General features: G+C 34.5%; 1 protein-coding gene across 3 annotated transcripts; it reads right to left on the bottom strand.

Annotated features, from left to right (window-relative positions):
- Positions 1-8849: 8849 nt before the first annotated feature.
- LOC112801655 (myosin-11-like) lies at positions 8850-12424 on the bottom strand. 3 transcript variants are annotated; one of them, XM_072236527.1, is made up of 8 exons: positions 11974-12424; positions 11508-11627; positions 11154-11253; positions 10815-11032; positions 10542-10661; positions 9460-9715; positions 9210-9363; positions 8850-9122 (listed from the first exon to the last, which is right to left on the bottom strand). In XM_072236527.1, exons 2-4 carry the CDS (start codon positions 11538-11540, stop codon positions 10884-10886), a joined length of 282 nt encoding a protein of 93 aa, XP_072092628.1. In that variant the 5' UTR covers positions 11541-11627; positions 11974-12424; the 3' UTR covers positions 8850-9122; positions 9210-9363; positions 9460-9715; positions 10542-10661; positions 10815-10883. The 3 variants fall into 3 exon arrangements, 2 of the variants coding, with proteins under 2 accessions (XP_072092628.1, XP_072092627.1); XR_011881669.1 differs by lacking the exon at positions 10815-11032; XM_072236526.1 differs by having other exon boundaries at positions 10542-11032.
- Between the last annotated feature and the right edge of the window lie 3013 nt (positions 12425-15437).

The following is a 15437-nucleotide window of genomic DNA, read 5'->3' as shown; positions in this document are numbered from 1 at the left end:
GTATTTCTATCTTATTTTATGTTTTATTTATGTTTTAGTTATCAAAACCTTATAACCAATTTATCTGCCTGACTAAGATTTCCAAGGTGACCACAGCTTGCTTCAAGCCGACAATCTCCATGGGATCGACCCTTACTCACATAAGGTATTACTTGGACAACCCAGTGCACTTGCTGGTCAGCTGCACGAAGTTGTGTATCAGGATTTCGTGTACCAGCTATACAAATACATAAGAAATCACAAAGGGTCCAAGGTCTCCTCGGTAGTAGCATCCTGAGTCGAAGGGGGAGGAATGGTCTTCAAAGGGGTCGCATCCACAGTTTCATCCTCCCGGTTTAGAATTTGAACATCAGGGTCAGATCCGGGATGGCCGACCTCAGCTGCAGGGGTTGAAGAAGTCGTAGCAGCAGAAGCTTTGACTGGCGGCACAGGGGGTGGACCTTCCTCTTCATCATCATCCGGGGCAGGAACGATCTTGCCATCCTCCACAACGTTGTCTAAACTAAAAAGAGTCAGGTCGAGCTCGGCATAATCAACGTGGGCAGACTCAAGCCTCTCCCTGGTCTCCAACAACTCGCCGTAAGTACGAGTATAGCTCTCCTTGTATTTTGCCTTTGTCTTCAGCAAGGTTTGCGACAGCCTCCGCAGTCGTAGCTCGAGATTTCTCCTTCTCCAAGTCGAGCTCCAGCTTAACTACCTTAGCATCAAGCTCGTCCTTCAGACCCTTGATTCTATTAAATTTGGACTTGGCATCCTTCATAAAGGCTTTTGTTGCATGGACTGGAGAATCTTGGACAGTACGGAACAAAGCCACACCTATGTGAGCCATCCAAATACTACTGCTGGTGATAAAATCTAGGTGGTGAAGGATAGACACGTCATCCATAGGAAGTCGGCCATAAGGAGCAATTTGTTTATCAACAAACCCCACGGCATCAAAATCAAGGGCATCCAAGTCACAAGGATTAACAGTCTTCTATTTTTTAGGAGGAGGACCAGTAGTAGGAGAAGAGGCAGCACCAGAGGTTGGCTGGAGAGGATCAGAGGAAACCATACAAACTTGGGGAGTCGAAATGATCTTCTTCGGTTCTGAAGTACCCGAAGTCGTCTTCTTAGGAGGAACTTGAGAAGATCCTTCCCCAGAAGCCCTCGCCGAGATGTTTTGAAAAAGAAAGCAGCAAAATCAAGTTACAAGTAAGAAATGGATAGATTGACAAACAAACAAACAAACAAAAGCTAAAAAGAAGTCGGCAACTACCCAATTCAGCCCGAAAAAGGGAGGGATCTCCTAGAAACTTTTTCAAGTCGAGATGGGGAAGTTGTCCCCAATTTTCCTCTAACATATGTACAAAAGCCTGCTCGACCTCATCCAGATTTTCACAAGAATCCCTAGCCACTACCACATTCTTTTGCCAGCACAAAGGGAAGGTGGGTTCATTATTTTTGTCCAAAAAAAAGGGGCCAAGCTCACTCAGCAGCTCGAACCTTGAAAGAGTAGTTCTTAAAATCCCTAAAGGACTCGTCATACATGGAGAACACTTTCTTTCCCTGGGTAGCTCGGAAAGAAATCCAGGAAGCTTTCTTCTTAGCTACCCCAGGCTTTGTCAAAACAAAAAGATAAAGAAAGATAGTTTGGGTAGGTCGGATATCCAGTTCTTGACACATCAATTGGAAGATTTTTATGAAACCCCACGAGTTCCTATGAAGCTGAGAAGGAGCTACATTGCAGGCCCACAACAGCTCGGTCTCAAAAGGGGTAAAAGGAATGGTGATATTTAATTGACTAAAGAAGTAGTCATAAGCATAGAAAAATGGCCGTTCTCCTTGAGTCAAAGGAGGAAAACTAACCCTCTCCTTAGGGTCAGGTGACACCAATTCATAATTTTTCTCCTGGTCCCTACTACTACAAATCCTATGGTGCCTCCTAAGTCACACACAATACTCAGGGTCAGCCATAGTAACACACATCAAAACAATAGAGTCCAACCAGTCAGACATGCCATCTGGAATCTTAGATGACATCTCAACAATGTTTTTGCGGGAAGACATGGGTTAACTATTCCTACAGTAAGAAAAATAAAATTTGGTTACCACCAAACAACTCGGGCAAATAAAGAAATAACTCGAACAATAACATATCAACATCAAGAATCAGACACGACAGAAAAAAGGGAAACCCCAGGACTCGCACTAAAGCCCAGGGGCACCCTTTGGAGGCAGCAGTAAGTCAAGTATCTAGAAAAAGGGAATTCGACAGTCTATCTCTCAAATAAGAAAAAACACTAGAGAGGTCAAATTCCTCTCTGGCAACGTCACTCTATACAAACAAGCACAAACCATTATCATCAACAGACCACGCAAAATCATCAAAAAAGCTACGACCTTTTTTCTACCGACAGTTCATCATCAAAGTTACAACCTTTCTATACCATCGATTCAAACAAAAAGAGACAAGAACAGTGACAAGCCAAAAATCCCTAAAGAAGCAAAGACCACCAGAGAAGCGCATATCACAACGATGAGCAGGCACAAGATGCAATCTTCCGCAGAAAACTAAAAAAAGCAAAGACTCAAGCAAAAATTAAAAGGTTGCGAAAATACGCGGCTAAGTCAAAGCATGCAAAAAAGAATGACTGTCAAAAGGTAAAAGAAGAAAAACCAACCTGCAGAGGAAAAGACGATAACTGCTTGAAGACGAGGGAACGACGCGCTGGACAACAACTGTCAATAGAAGGCCTGGGGGCAAGAGAACGAAGCACTACAAACGAGAAAAAAGACGAAGAGAAAGGAGAGAAAAATATGTGAAATGACACTTTGAAATTCAAAAATGAAAGGTAAAAGAGAGAAGGAAGGAAACGGCAAAGAAGAGTTAATGGGCTTTAAAACCCTCACACATTTCCAAGAAAAGCGTAACGCGTGCTACAGTTAAAAAGGGAAGAGAAACGCTTCACATTCAAAGAGCCTCGATAGAGGATCGACCCGAAGCAAGATACTCGAACTCGACTTCCTCAAAGGGTCGAAGTCTAAAGACACGACCTTAAGGGAAAGATCGAGCTCAAGCAGGGGCATTGTTCATATCCAGGGTCGAGCTATATAACCCGGGTTGACTGAAGACAAAGCGACTGACCTCCTCAGGACAGGTTCCCCGACCTCTTCATAAAGAGCTCAGTCAAATCACCACAGAGGCCCAAAAGTAGGCCCACACAAAAGGAAACAGCCCAATCTAAAGGCGGCAAGACCCTAGAAAGATAAGGCGGTTCCCCTAAAGAGATAAGATGAATTCACTCAAAGATAAGATAAGATAACTACCTTATCTCCGGAAAGGTCACTCCACACTACTATAAATACACTAGAACACCCAGGTATAACTCATACTCTGATTCTACTAAAAATCTGCCTAAAGCATGTGCTAACTTAAGTATCGGAGTCTCTTGCTGGTACCACCACCCTCTGGTGATCAAGGATCAGCAGCTCCACCAGATCCAACAGGTCGGACACGACAGCTCCGGCCACCACAGCAGATCTCATCCGAGATCGACCTTCAGTTTCAGGTAACCCTCGGAACACTAGCCACAACTCAAGGACTAATTATGTTGCCCTAGTTTGTTCACTAATATTTGTCTATTTTCCTGTTATTAAAACTTTATAGACTTTTTCTTCGATTTTCATTTCTTCATTAACTTTCTATCTTTCCTTTGTCTTTGCCTCACTAATATATTATTACCACTCCCTAAGTGTTTTATGAAGGTAATATGAGATTCTATGTTTAAAGTTGTCTTTCTAAAGCTTTTACAGAAAACTGCCTTTTCCATATTATTTTATTATTTGTAATAAATATTATTTTTAATTAAATATTATTATTTAATATTTTACTATTATTTATTATTTTATCATTAAATTTTTGAAAATTACCCCACTTTAACTTTTAACATTTAAAATTTACTTTTTACCACCTGTAACTTTTAATATTTCTACTTTAACCACCCTAACTTTTAAAAATTACCAAATAACCCCCCAAACACCAAAAATTTTACTTCCTTGCCCTTTTCAAGATCTAAAGCTTGTTCTTCATCACACGCAAAGTGTTCTTCGTATTCTTCGTAAATTCTTCAGATTCTTTCTCTGTTTTTACACATTTTCAATCTTTTCAGCAACCAATTTTTACCAAAATTCATAATAAATTTGCAGCCACTAAAACCCCATCTTTTCCACATGATTTCAACACAAATTGAACCCCAATTTGAGGTCTAGGGTTCGTTTTTCCAGCTGCACTCAAGAACATGTTTCATAGCTTGAATATCTTCAAATTTCATCAGAATTTCAACAAACTTTCACCAAGAATAGCTCATATAAGCAATCAATTTCAACCATAACCAAAGCATACAACAATCACATAACTCAAACACAATTAATCAAGTTAATTTCATCAAACCCTACCTTGATTTGCTGCTCCAAATCCCGTTACTCTTTGAACTGTTCTTAAAGCACTTTTTTCTCCTGAAACACATCAAGAACAACTTTGAATCCATAAAACCTCAACTGAACAAACCTCAATAAACATGTTAGAAAGGGATTCCTCACCTTATACGTGCTAGGAATTGAATATTCTTGGCTCACAAGTCAAGCTAAGCAAGAGATCTAAGGAAGAACATCAAGAAAACACATGTTTAAGCATCTTTCCTTGAAAACCAAATTCAAAGGGGAAAGGGACAGACATCTAACCTTATTTCCAGCCTTGATAAGTTACATGGTTATGTGGAGGAATAAAAGATTATCATTTTGGTGAAATTGGAGTTATGATTTGAGTTTTAGTTCAGAAGAAATCAAGCTTTGAAGATTTAAGTGTCATGAAAGTTTCTCTCTTTTCTCTCTTCTCATTTTCGGCCAATGGGAGTAAATGACCAGCCTTGGAGTGTCTTGGGGGTGTAGGGTAAGTTGGGATTTGCTGGATTGAAGGTGAATTAAAATAATATTAAAATATCTCAGGTGTATAACTACTAAAACTAGATGTATCGGAACACTTGTAATAACATCTCTAAAAATTATTTTCTGAGATACTAGCATAAATGACACTAGTAACATATTTAATATGAGAATATAACATGTATGATGAGGCATTAGCATTGCTAAAGTCATCAAAGAGTGTTGGTGTTAAGCTGCACCAGTAAACTGTGAACTCGGTTAAACCGATTTTCTGTTTTTAACTAAAACAGACCAGGTAACCTTATAATATCATTCAAGAATCTTCTAATACTAATATAATGATAATATTATACTATTATCTCTCTCCTCTGATGAATCAAGTCCGGTTCGTCAAACAGAGACTATTTACAAAAACTAGAATCAAGTCCGGTTCGCAATTGCGTTGTCGGGATAAGTAGTTTAATAATGCATTAAATATTAATTTTATATAACTATAATAAAGATATTTTTCTAAATTAGTATAATTATGCATTATTACTTAAATGCTAATTATAGTATAATTATAATAAAGATATTTTTATAAAATAAATTTAGAAGAGAAAAGAGTGCATTCATTTTGGCGAAAAAATAGATTTATGAGGAATCGACACTTCACTTACATTAGCTGGGGTAAAACTCAATTTTAGTATATTAAGTAGATGCACCTCGCTGAGTGTGCAGGATTCTCTTTGATGAAGCGAAGGAGACGCTTTTGGATTTATTTTGATACTTAGTATTATTTTCCACTTTTGGAACTTATTATTGTACATTCCTCTTAGAGAATTATATTTTTGGAGAAATAGGATGTTATTTTATACACTTCTAGTTTGTAATATTCTAGTCGACCTTTTCTTCACAAGTCAAGACTAGTACTTATTATCAACGTTCTAAGAACCAAATCGGTCATCAAACCGCTCTAGTCATTAGTTTATTGGTTTATTGGTCGAACCAGTCCAACCGTGGTTCAATCAGAAAAACCGTTTTAGAACAAAATAGTATAAAAATTATAAATAAACATCCTAAAATATAATTATAGTCTAACATAAATCTTAAAATATCTTCCAAATTTAAAACACTACATAAAATGTTATCTTCCAAATTAATAATCAACATAATCTAAAATCATAAAGATTGTTAGTACAATTAACCACTTAAAAAAATAAAAAAAGTTAAAAAATAATGTTCAATTATCATGTCACAGCCAAACAACTTAAGGACCATGTCTGAAATATTTATGCACAACAACATAAGCAGAATGAAAAATTTTCCAAAAAGTCCTCCTTCCCAAAAAAGATACGAGCTTTAAGTAGATACTCATAAAATGAGTCAACGCCCAAAAAATAATTCAGGAAAAAAATTCATACAACAAAATATATAGGTTAGTTCATCAGCATTTGTGGGTTAGGATGAAAGTACCATAGGGTATCAAACAACATTACTATAAACAGTAGCAACATGTTCATATTAAAATCAACAGAAAATGCAATTGCTAAGCTAGAAAATAGAGACTGAAAGATGAAAAGGTTATCACAGTTCCATCCTTGCCTGGTAATGTTCACTGGCACCAGAAAGTATGCCCTGTATTGGCATATATTGTTACTTCAGAGTAGAAAAATAACATCAATTTTAATGATGTGAAAGTCAACGTAATTATATCAATAGTTTTAATACAAAAAAGAAAACTAATATGAAAACTGCACAAATGCAAAACAACTAATTTCAAAGATGTTGCTCCTTGATCACTAGTAGTCGAAACAACTATTAGCTATTTATCAAGTCAAACTGCAGTAATCACGTCTTCTCTTCTTAGTATTGAATATAAGTGCTACTGTGGCAAGAAATATAAGATATCTTTACTGAACACTCAAGTTTTCTCTCGTGAAACACTTTAAAGGGAGATTGTACCTTAACCTTCAAGATTTCCCTTTCCAGAACACCTTTAAACTCTTTAGTTTCCTAATGGTCCTGAAGGAAATGACCCAAATTAAAAACTTCAAAAACCCTACTCCCATAAAATGATGAACTTCAAGGGGGCTTTTAACAAAAGAAAGGTATATAAACAACATGCATTTGGGAAATCGGAATTTAGAAACAACAGCAGCAGCATAACAAAGCCATTTTCATCAATAATTTCAACAATAATATTGAAATCAGAAATTAGAACAAAGCAATTTTAATCAAAATGATATTGAAATCAGGAATTAGAAATCAGACATCACAACAATGCCATTTTCATCAATAATTTCAACAAAAAAAATCCCCGTAATCAGAACAGAGCATAAAAGGAAAAACCATGTAAGCACTGTCACTAACCTTCGACAGCAACGGAGCACGACGAAGAGTAGGACGACGAAGAGACGGCAAACGGCGATATGACGGCGAGCAACTTGAACAGGGAAGCCACGGGAGGATGTACGCCGAGCAGAGCTAGAACAGAGGGTTAGGTCTCAGAACCTTGGCGAAGAAGGAAGCCGTGGAGACGCCTATTCTATTTTATAAAAATTAGATTTCTATACTTAATGATAAAGTTGATGTGACATCCTTCTCAAAGTATTTTTTAATTTATTTCTTTTAACTGATTAAATACAATTCACTATAATAAATTAATTATATCAACTAATTGATTTGATTAGATATTTAATATTTCACACATTTATTATAATTTAAATCAATCAATAAAGTATAATTTATTATATTAGTTATTTTGATTCATTAAATAATAAGGAGCATAATAAAATAGATTATCTATTACTGATTCTAACCGAATGCAATAAATACATATTAATTTAGTTAAAATATTATTATCTCTTGTATAAAATAATAATTTTATAATGATATTAATTATGAAATAATGTTATTATTATTATTATTATTATTATTATTATTATTATTATTATTATTATTATTATTATTATTATCTCTTGTATAAAATAATAATTTTATAATGATATTAATTATGAAATAATGTTATTATTATTATTATTATTATTATTATTATTATTATTATTATTATTATTATTATTATTCGACATTATATCACACACAAATGATATAAGTTACGTTGAAAAAAAAGTATACAATTTATGCAATGAGCCAATATCAAATCATGTAAATTTAAGGGCTGAATTAAAATAAGGTAATTTGTTACCTATTTAAATTGAATACAATAAATACAAATTAATTTAGTTACAATTTTATTATTTTCCAGTTTTCTATATATAAAGATGACATAACAAAATTGTAAAAACTACAAGAAAAAAGCCCTATTGCTTAAAGCGTCACGAAAAGCTGAAAAAAGAGTGGCAATAGCTTTTCACCACGCTTTTTGAGCTACTGGTACGCTTTTGAAAGGGTCACATCTACAAAGGTGCCGGTTGCTCTATCGCCACGCTTTTGGTTACCTATTTCCACACTTTATTTTTTGCCATGCTTGTACAGATAGCCACTCTTAAAAAGTGTGGCCATATGTTAGAGACATGGTCACGCTTTAAAAGCATTGCCATATGTTAGATATGGTCAGGCTTTTAAAACGTAGCAATAGAAAGAGATATGGCTACGGTTTAAAAGCGTGGCAATAGATTTGACCACACTTTTAAAGCATGGTTGTATGTACAGATATGGCTACGCTTTTAAAGCATGGCTATTGATGACTAGTGTACAAGATGGCCACTCTTTTAAAACGTGGCTATAAGTTTGTTTAGGGACATTATTTTGTTAATTTTTGTAATGAAACCTTACAAAATTTATAGATAATTTTAAAATTTAGACAATGACAAATAATTTTAAATCAACTAATCCAACCTTCATAAAGTAAAAAAAATGTTTGATCAGATGACATATTCTAACAAAATACCAAAAATAAAAATGATAACAACTACCCATGAATTTCTAATACATGAATTAAAATTCCAACAATGATTACATTATCTACTTCCATTACATATACTTCATTACAAAATATATTATATTAAGACAGAGGCTGAAAGTTAATTAAGTTCTATACTAGTTAACTAGATGAAAGAGGCTGAAAATTAATTAAGTTAATTAAGTTCTATACTAGTTTTATACTTGGCTTCAAATTGTCTTAATGCATCCATTCCACCATTCATGCCACTACTGCTGAGGGAAAGGTTCACTCCCCCCAGTGTTGCACAGAAACTCTGAAACAAGATATAGGAAAATAAATCACCATGCTGATCTAAAGAAGCAAAATGTTTAAATCTGTTAGACTGAGAAGTTACACTTACTTGTGTCATCCTTCCAAATAGGGCTGCTGATGAAGAACGACGGCGTTGAGGAGCCATTCCAACTGCACCTCTCGCTTTAAGGGTGCGCTAGAGTAACAAGAAGCGTAGAAGCATTGGATAGCCAATAACCCAAGACATCATTGTTCTCTTGTGTCTGAAGCCATATAAAAATGTCAATGAAATGAAATTTGCTAAGAAAGAAGAGGAAGATTAAAAGATAAATGTAGCATATGGTTGATGCATTTCACACCTCAATTCCATGCCCAATAGTTTGGATGATGCAATAAAGAATACTGGTACGCTCAACTTCAAACGATCTCCAATGCAATAGGGATTTGTATATAATACAGGCTGCAATTGGTCTATTTCCAGCAAAGCCTAAAATGTTGTGCAGTGCATCTAATGAGCAACTCTTGATTCTCTAGCTGTTTCTCATTCAATGACTTTTGTGGCTTATCCTCTATTTCAGAGGATTCTCTATGGTTCATTGATGGACTATGCATCTCCTAGATAGTTCATAAGTAGATAGAAAACAAGTTAAAATTCCACATAGGAATAATATACCTAAGAAATTAAGGATGAATATGATGCAATGAAAATTATGTGAATATCAAATCACTGAAATAATCCAAAGCCTTGGAATCTTTTTGATCAAAATTGTTATCATCCAAAAATTATGTATAGAGAGAGAGAGAGAGATAACAATGATGAAAGAAGATAAGAAGATAGTTAAAAACTTTGAAGGCCTGTCTTACTGGTTGTAGGGACAACAGAAGCAGAAAGAAGATAAGAAGAGAAATCAAGAAAGAGAAGTAGCAATAAGAGCCTTTGAAATTTTCTGTTCGTTATCTTGAATAATTGAATTATGATGGGATTGAAAAGCCACACACACGCAATAACACTAATAAATTGGCTGACAAAAAAGAGCACTAATAAGCAGAGATATTGGTATAATAGTACATAGAGAAAAACACTTACTCTTTGGTGCTTAAATAGGTGGCACAATGTACTAAAATAATTTAATAAATAAATTAAATAAAGTTTTTTCTTATAAACCCTTTGTTAAAATTATTCATATGAGTAATTTATATTAGAAAATTAAAGAAGTTAAATTTTGAAGAAGCATTTTTAAGGTATCTATTATTTAAAAACACTAATATTTTTATTTTAAATAACCTTAATATGTATTTATGGAATACGTGTTCATAAGACTCACAATTAAACAAGCTTATAACTAAAAAGGAGACTTTAATAATCAATAAAGAAGTTAATTAATAAATGAATATGAGTCACATGATACTAAATGACTCTACTGTTCATTATTTGTATTACCTGTATAGTGATTCTTAGAGCTGACGAACCTTCTTCTCCGTGTCTTCTAATTTGGAGCTTGGATTTCATTATATTTCTTTTCAAATTAATCAGCTTTCTATTTTTCATCTCAAGGGAAGTCTGTTCAAAGATAAAGGCACATGCAACATAACTTAGTTGTGATAATAATTAGGCACCTACGTACATGAACTTAAGTATATCACTATGAGCATAAGATGATACCAAATTAGTCTATAATAGTAGTAAAAGATTTGAAATGTTGGACATAGTTACTTTTAGCCTCTCAACTTTTGATTTTAGTGCGTCAATCTTTGCAGTGTCTTCAACAATAACCTCCATTTCTTACATAACCGGAGTTGCTTCAATGGTAACCTTCTTTACATTCTCTCGCTCCTTGACAAGCAGAGCATTGGTTTCATTAAGTTTACTCTGCATATCCTGTAATGAATTTCTGTAGTTTCGATATCTCTTGTGCTTTGGACTCTTCGAGGCTGGTTTGCAGAATTTAACATAGTTTTCTTCAAGAGTTACAGTATGCATGATTATGTAAAGATATTAAAATAACAAAGTCCACCAACTTATATCTAAATGCAAAACAAACAACACTCTCACCCGTAAACTTTTTCCTAGTTGGAGATGCTAGGTGAGTTCTTCCACCCTTTTCTTCAAGTTTTTCCTTTGCTTCTTGAAGTGCACCAATTTTCCTTGTAGCCTAATCATGCAAATCAAAAGATATGTCAACCTAGAGTAGGGAAAAAAGATAATAAGCTTAACTATTTCACTTTTAGCCATTCAAAAAACCACTAATAAGAGGAACATAAAGATCAGGGAGCACAGAAATGATGCTTGACATTCAGATGATGCCCATAGGGATTTGATATTCCCTTCTATTGTTCACTACAAGCTTTATTTTGCATCTATCACATGTTTCATGTACAACATAAGAACATATTTAGAGAAACTTACCATCTTCAGTTTCCCGAGTTCTCTCCTGGCCATCTTCCCCCTCCATCTGCATTGTGCGACTATTGCTCCTACCTTAAGCCTCTTTTAATATTTAGAAGCTCTGTAAAACCTATACCGTGCCTGCCATATTTGGACATAGATTTTAAAAATTGATCGTGCTTGTGGCCGGTCTTGATAGATATTTCAATACTTTAACTCAAATCATACATGAATATATACATGTAATTTTTTAGTTGATCCGGTCCTTATTATTTTATTTTAGTTCACCCAAATAAAACCCAAAAATTACAGACTAAAACACAACATTTGAATAAGGAAGAACTAACAAAATAAAACATCTCCCTCTTCACATTTGGATAAGAATGAAACACTAAACCAAATGAAACCAAAAAACTAGAGACTTTAAACAATTAAATCAAACTATCAATACCAATAAACAAAAATTAAACAAAATCAAAATCCTAACCATCAATGCCACGGATGTGGCTGACAGTTGGCACTGACAAGTGGCGAGGAGGAAGGTTCAGAGAGGGAAATGGAGGTGCGACGAGTGAGGGAGAGGGAGACGGCAACACAACGACTTCAGAGAGGGAGACGACAACGTGACGGGTGTTGTGTCATGGAGGGACATGGAAGGAGTGCCGACGCAAGGAGCACCGGTGGAGGGGTTATGAGAGAGGTTGACCAACGAGTATTATTGGGAGCGAGAGTGAGAGTGCCAGCGAAGAACGACCACTGTTCTTGAGTGAGAAGGATGGAGGAGGAGGAGAAGAGCATTGTAGCTGGGACTCACGAATGTGCCATGAGAGCGATGACGAATCCACCACCGCTGTTGCCGTTCTGCGTGTCTGCGTGAGAAGGATGGAGAAGGAGTGCTCGAATGAAGAAAATGCTAGAGAGAGGGAGGCATTGCAGTTGTGTGAATTAGAGTTAGGGGAATGGGGAATAAGGGAGCCTTCGAACCGTGCCAAAAAAGTTACAAGAAATGGTCACGCTTTTAAAACGCCACCATAACAAAATCCTATTGCCACGCTTTAAAGCCTTGCCTATTTCCCTCTATGGTTACGCTTTTTAAGCGTGGCAAAAAAGTGTGGCCACATCTCAAATCAATTGCCACCTTCATAAAAGCGTGGCCGTAGACCCCTTTCGGCAAGCTTTTTAAGCGTAGCAAGAAAAAAAGTGGCCAAATCTCTAATCTATCGCCACCCTCATAAAAGCGTGGTCACTGACCACTTTTAGCCACACTTTTAAAGCATGGCAAGAAAAAAGCGTGGCCATAGGCCTTTTTTCTTGTAGTGTATTAAATTATTCTTTTATTATCTTTGCTATTTTAACTTTTTTTCTTTGTTTTCTTTATCTTTATGTATAATTTTATTTTAATTTAATTTTATTTATCTAATAATAAAATATATTTATGTTAATTCTATCAGATAATAATTTTTTTCTCCTATATATTTTGATTTGTATAGTTACTATTAACATCGTTATTTTTATTTTCTTGAATCATTCTTTAATTTTTTTTAGGGATAAGTACTGTTGTGGTCCCTAAGTTTTAGGGTCAAAATCAAATTCGTCTCCAACATTATTTTGGATTTAAAATTATCCTCAATGTTTCATTTGGTTTTAAAATCATCTTTTTGACTTTTTACAGGCAAAAATACCCTCAATAACCACCACCTTTACCACCACCACCACCACCTCCCTTACTCCCACCAAATACCAATAATCAGATTCAAGAACACAATATTCAACATCAACAATAACACATTATTTAAATTCAAAAACAACAACATCAAGTTCAACAATAAAATCAACACAAAAGACCGATCAGAATCAGAAGCACAACAACAATAAAATCAGAAAATTAACAAATCAAAATTAGAATAAAAAGAAAAAGCAGAAGAAGAAGTAGAATTGGCGAGGTGTAGTGGCGAGGACATGAAGTGGCGGCGAGGTCAGTAGCAGTAGCGGCAGTGACGGATCGCAACGGCGACGAGGCACCCCTCTTCTTCACGAGCTCCTTGATAGCGGCAAGGCATGGCGGCAAGGCTCGCGTCTCCTCTCTCCCTGGCTCGCGTCTTCTCTCTCCCTCGTGAGGTCTCTCTCCCTCTGGTTCTGATTCTCGACAGTGACGGGGGCTCCAAGCTTCGCCGACATCGTCTCCACTTCCCCCTCTTCTTATTTCCCCTCATCTTCCTTTCCCCCTATTCCTTTCCCATCTTCTTCCCCCCTCACGTTCTTTCCTTTTTTTAATTTTATAATTTTTTTGATTAGTGATAATTTAGCAATAAAAATAAAAATTTTATTAAAAATGACGATTTTAATACCAAATGAAACGTTAGGGATGATTTTAAATCCAAAATAACATTTGGGACGAATTTGATTTTGATCCTAAAACTTAGGAACGAAAACAGTACTTATCCCTTTTTTTATGAGTTGACAATTAAAAATAAAAGAAAAGCAAAGAGAAGAAAAAAAAAGAAAACACGATGGCTAGAGACTAAGAGACTAAACCAACAACGTCGTTCCTCATCATCATCATCATCATCATCATCATCATCATCATCATCATCATCATCATCATCATCATCATCATCATCATCATCATCATCATCATCATCATCATCATCATCATCATCATCATCATTATTATTATTATTATTATTATTTTCTCTAATTATAAATCTTCTTATAATAATTCTTTGATAAAATATTTTTTGGTCTCATAGATTTTTTTCATTCTTTTGCTAAAAATAATATGTATTAGGAAAAAATATACAAATTAAATTTTAAAATAATAAGATATGAAAAAGGAAACCATTAAATTGAGATCTAGAATTTATTTTGATAGATTTAAAATCTTTGTATTATTTTTATTGAAAATTTTAAATACTATTTAAAAATTTAAGATTTTTATCTCATTGTTCTTAAATTATACATTATACCATGTATTTTGATGAAGAGTTTTATTTTTTTAAAAAAGGTGTGACATTATATAATTTTTTTGGATATAAAGAGTTTATGAAGTTGGAATGAGTAACAAAATTCATTATATATGTCTTATAACATACAAACTTTCAGAATTTTTAGGACAATGTAATTGACAAACTTTTAGTTTCAAAACAAACTTCTATGGTACTTTTTATATTTTATTTGATTCCTTTATATAATTTTTCTTTGATTTTATCAATTATTTATGATCATAATAATTCATCACAAATTTGTTTTATATGTAAAGAGAAAATTTGTTAATCATAAAGTATAGAAGACTCAACCAAAAAATTTAAAAAATGTGGGTTGATTACAAAGTAAAAAAATTATAGATTGTACTTTAATTATGTCGTGTATATAATTTGGGACTATTGAAAATTAGTTTTTTTTTACCATTAATTTGTCATCCTATTGTAACACCCTACTACATAGAGCTTTATGCCTAGGACGTAAATCAAAGGTGGCGAGGCACTACGATCTCTAAAAGTAAACATGTATATATAATATAATTGAAGAAAATTGTAACTAGTAGCCTTGAAAGAGAAGTTAATAAAAAAAAAGTAGAAATCGCATCACATACGCATAGATGGATAAGCAAGATCGAAAGGAAGGTTTAAAACATATACATATGGACCAGAATTCCAAAATACAGATAACAAGCTCCGAACTCGACTTGTAAAGGTAACGCCGGCCAGAGTATACATACATACATATATATAACCCAAAATACATCCCAAAAGACAATGCAAAAGCACCTATTTCTCCAAGTAAACTTCTAAGAGGGACAATTTATAATATATACAAGGTTGATAGTTCTATCTACATATATATACATAAACAAAATCAATACTAATTCCCCAAATTAGTTCTTCGCTTCTGTGAGTCTCCAGGATGCTCAATGAGGTGCTTCTCGACCTGCATCTGAAACACAACAACACA

Source organism: Arachis hypogaea, chromosome 5 (assembly GCF_003086295.3).
Source record: "Arachis hypogaea cultivar Tifrunner chromosome 5, arahy.Tifrunner.gnm2.J5K5, whole genome shotgun sequence".
Classification (NCBI taxonomy): Eukaryota; Viridiplantae; Streptophyta; class Magnoliopsida; order Fabales; family Fabaceae; genus Arachis; species Arachis hypogaea.
This window is presented reverse-complemented; position numbering and strand designations above follow the sequence as displayed.

Coding starts and splice junctions, on each gene's coding strand:
- LOC112801655 (XM_072236526.1), bottom strand. CDS start 11,540: ATGGCCAGGAGAGAACTCGGGAAACTGAAGATG. Junction 11,254..11,507: donor AACTCGGGAAACTGAAGATG/GTAAGTTTCTCT, acceptor TTGCATGATTAG/GCTACAAGGAAAATTGGTGC. Junction 11,033..11,153: donor AACTAGGAAAAAGTTTACGG/GTGAGAGTGTTG, acceptor TCTGCAAACCAG/CCTCGAAGAGTCCAAAGCAC.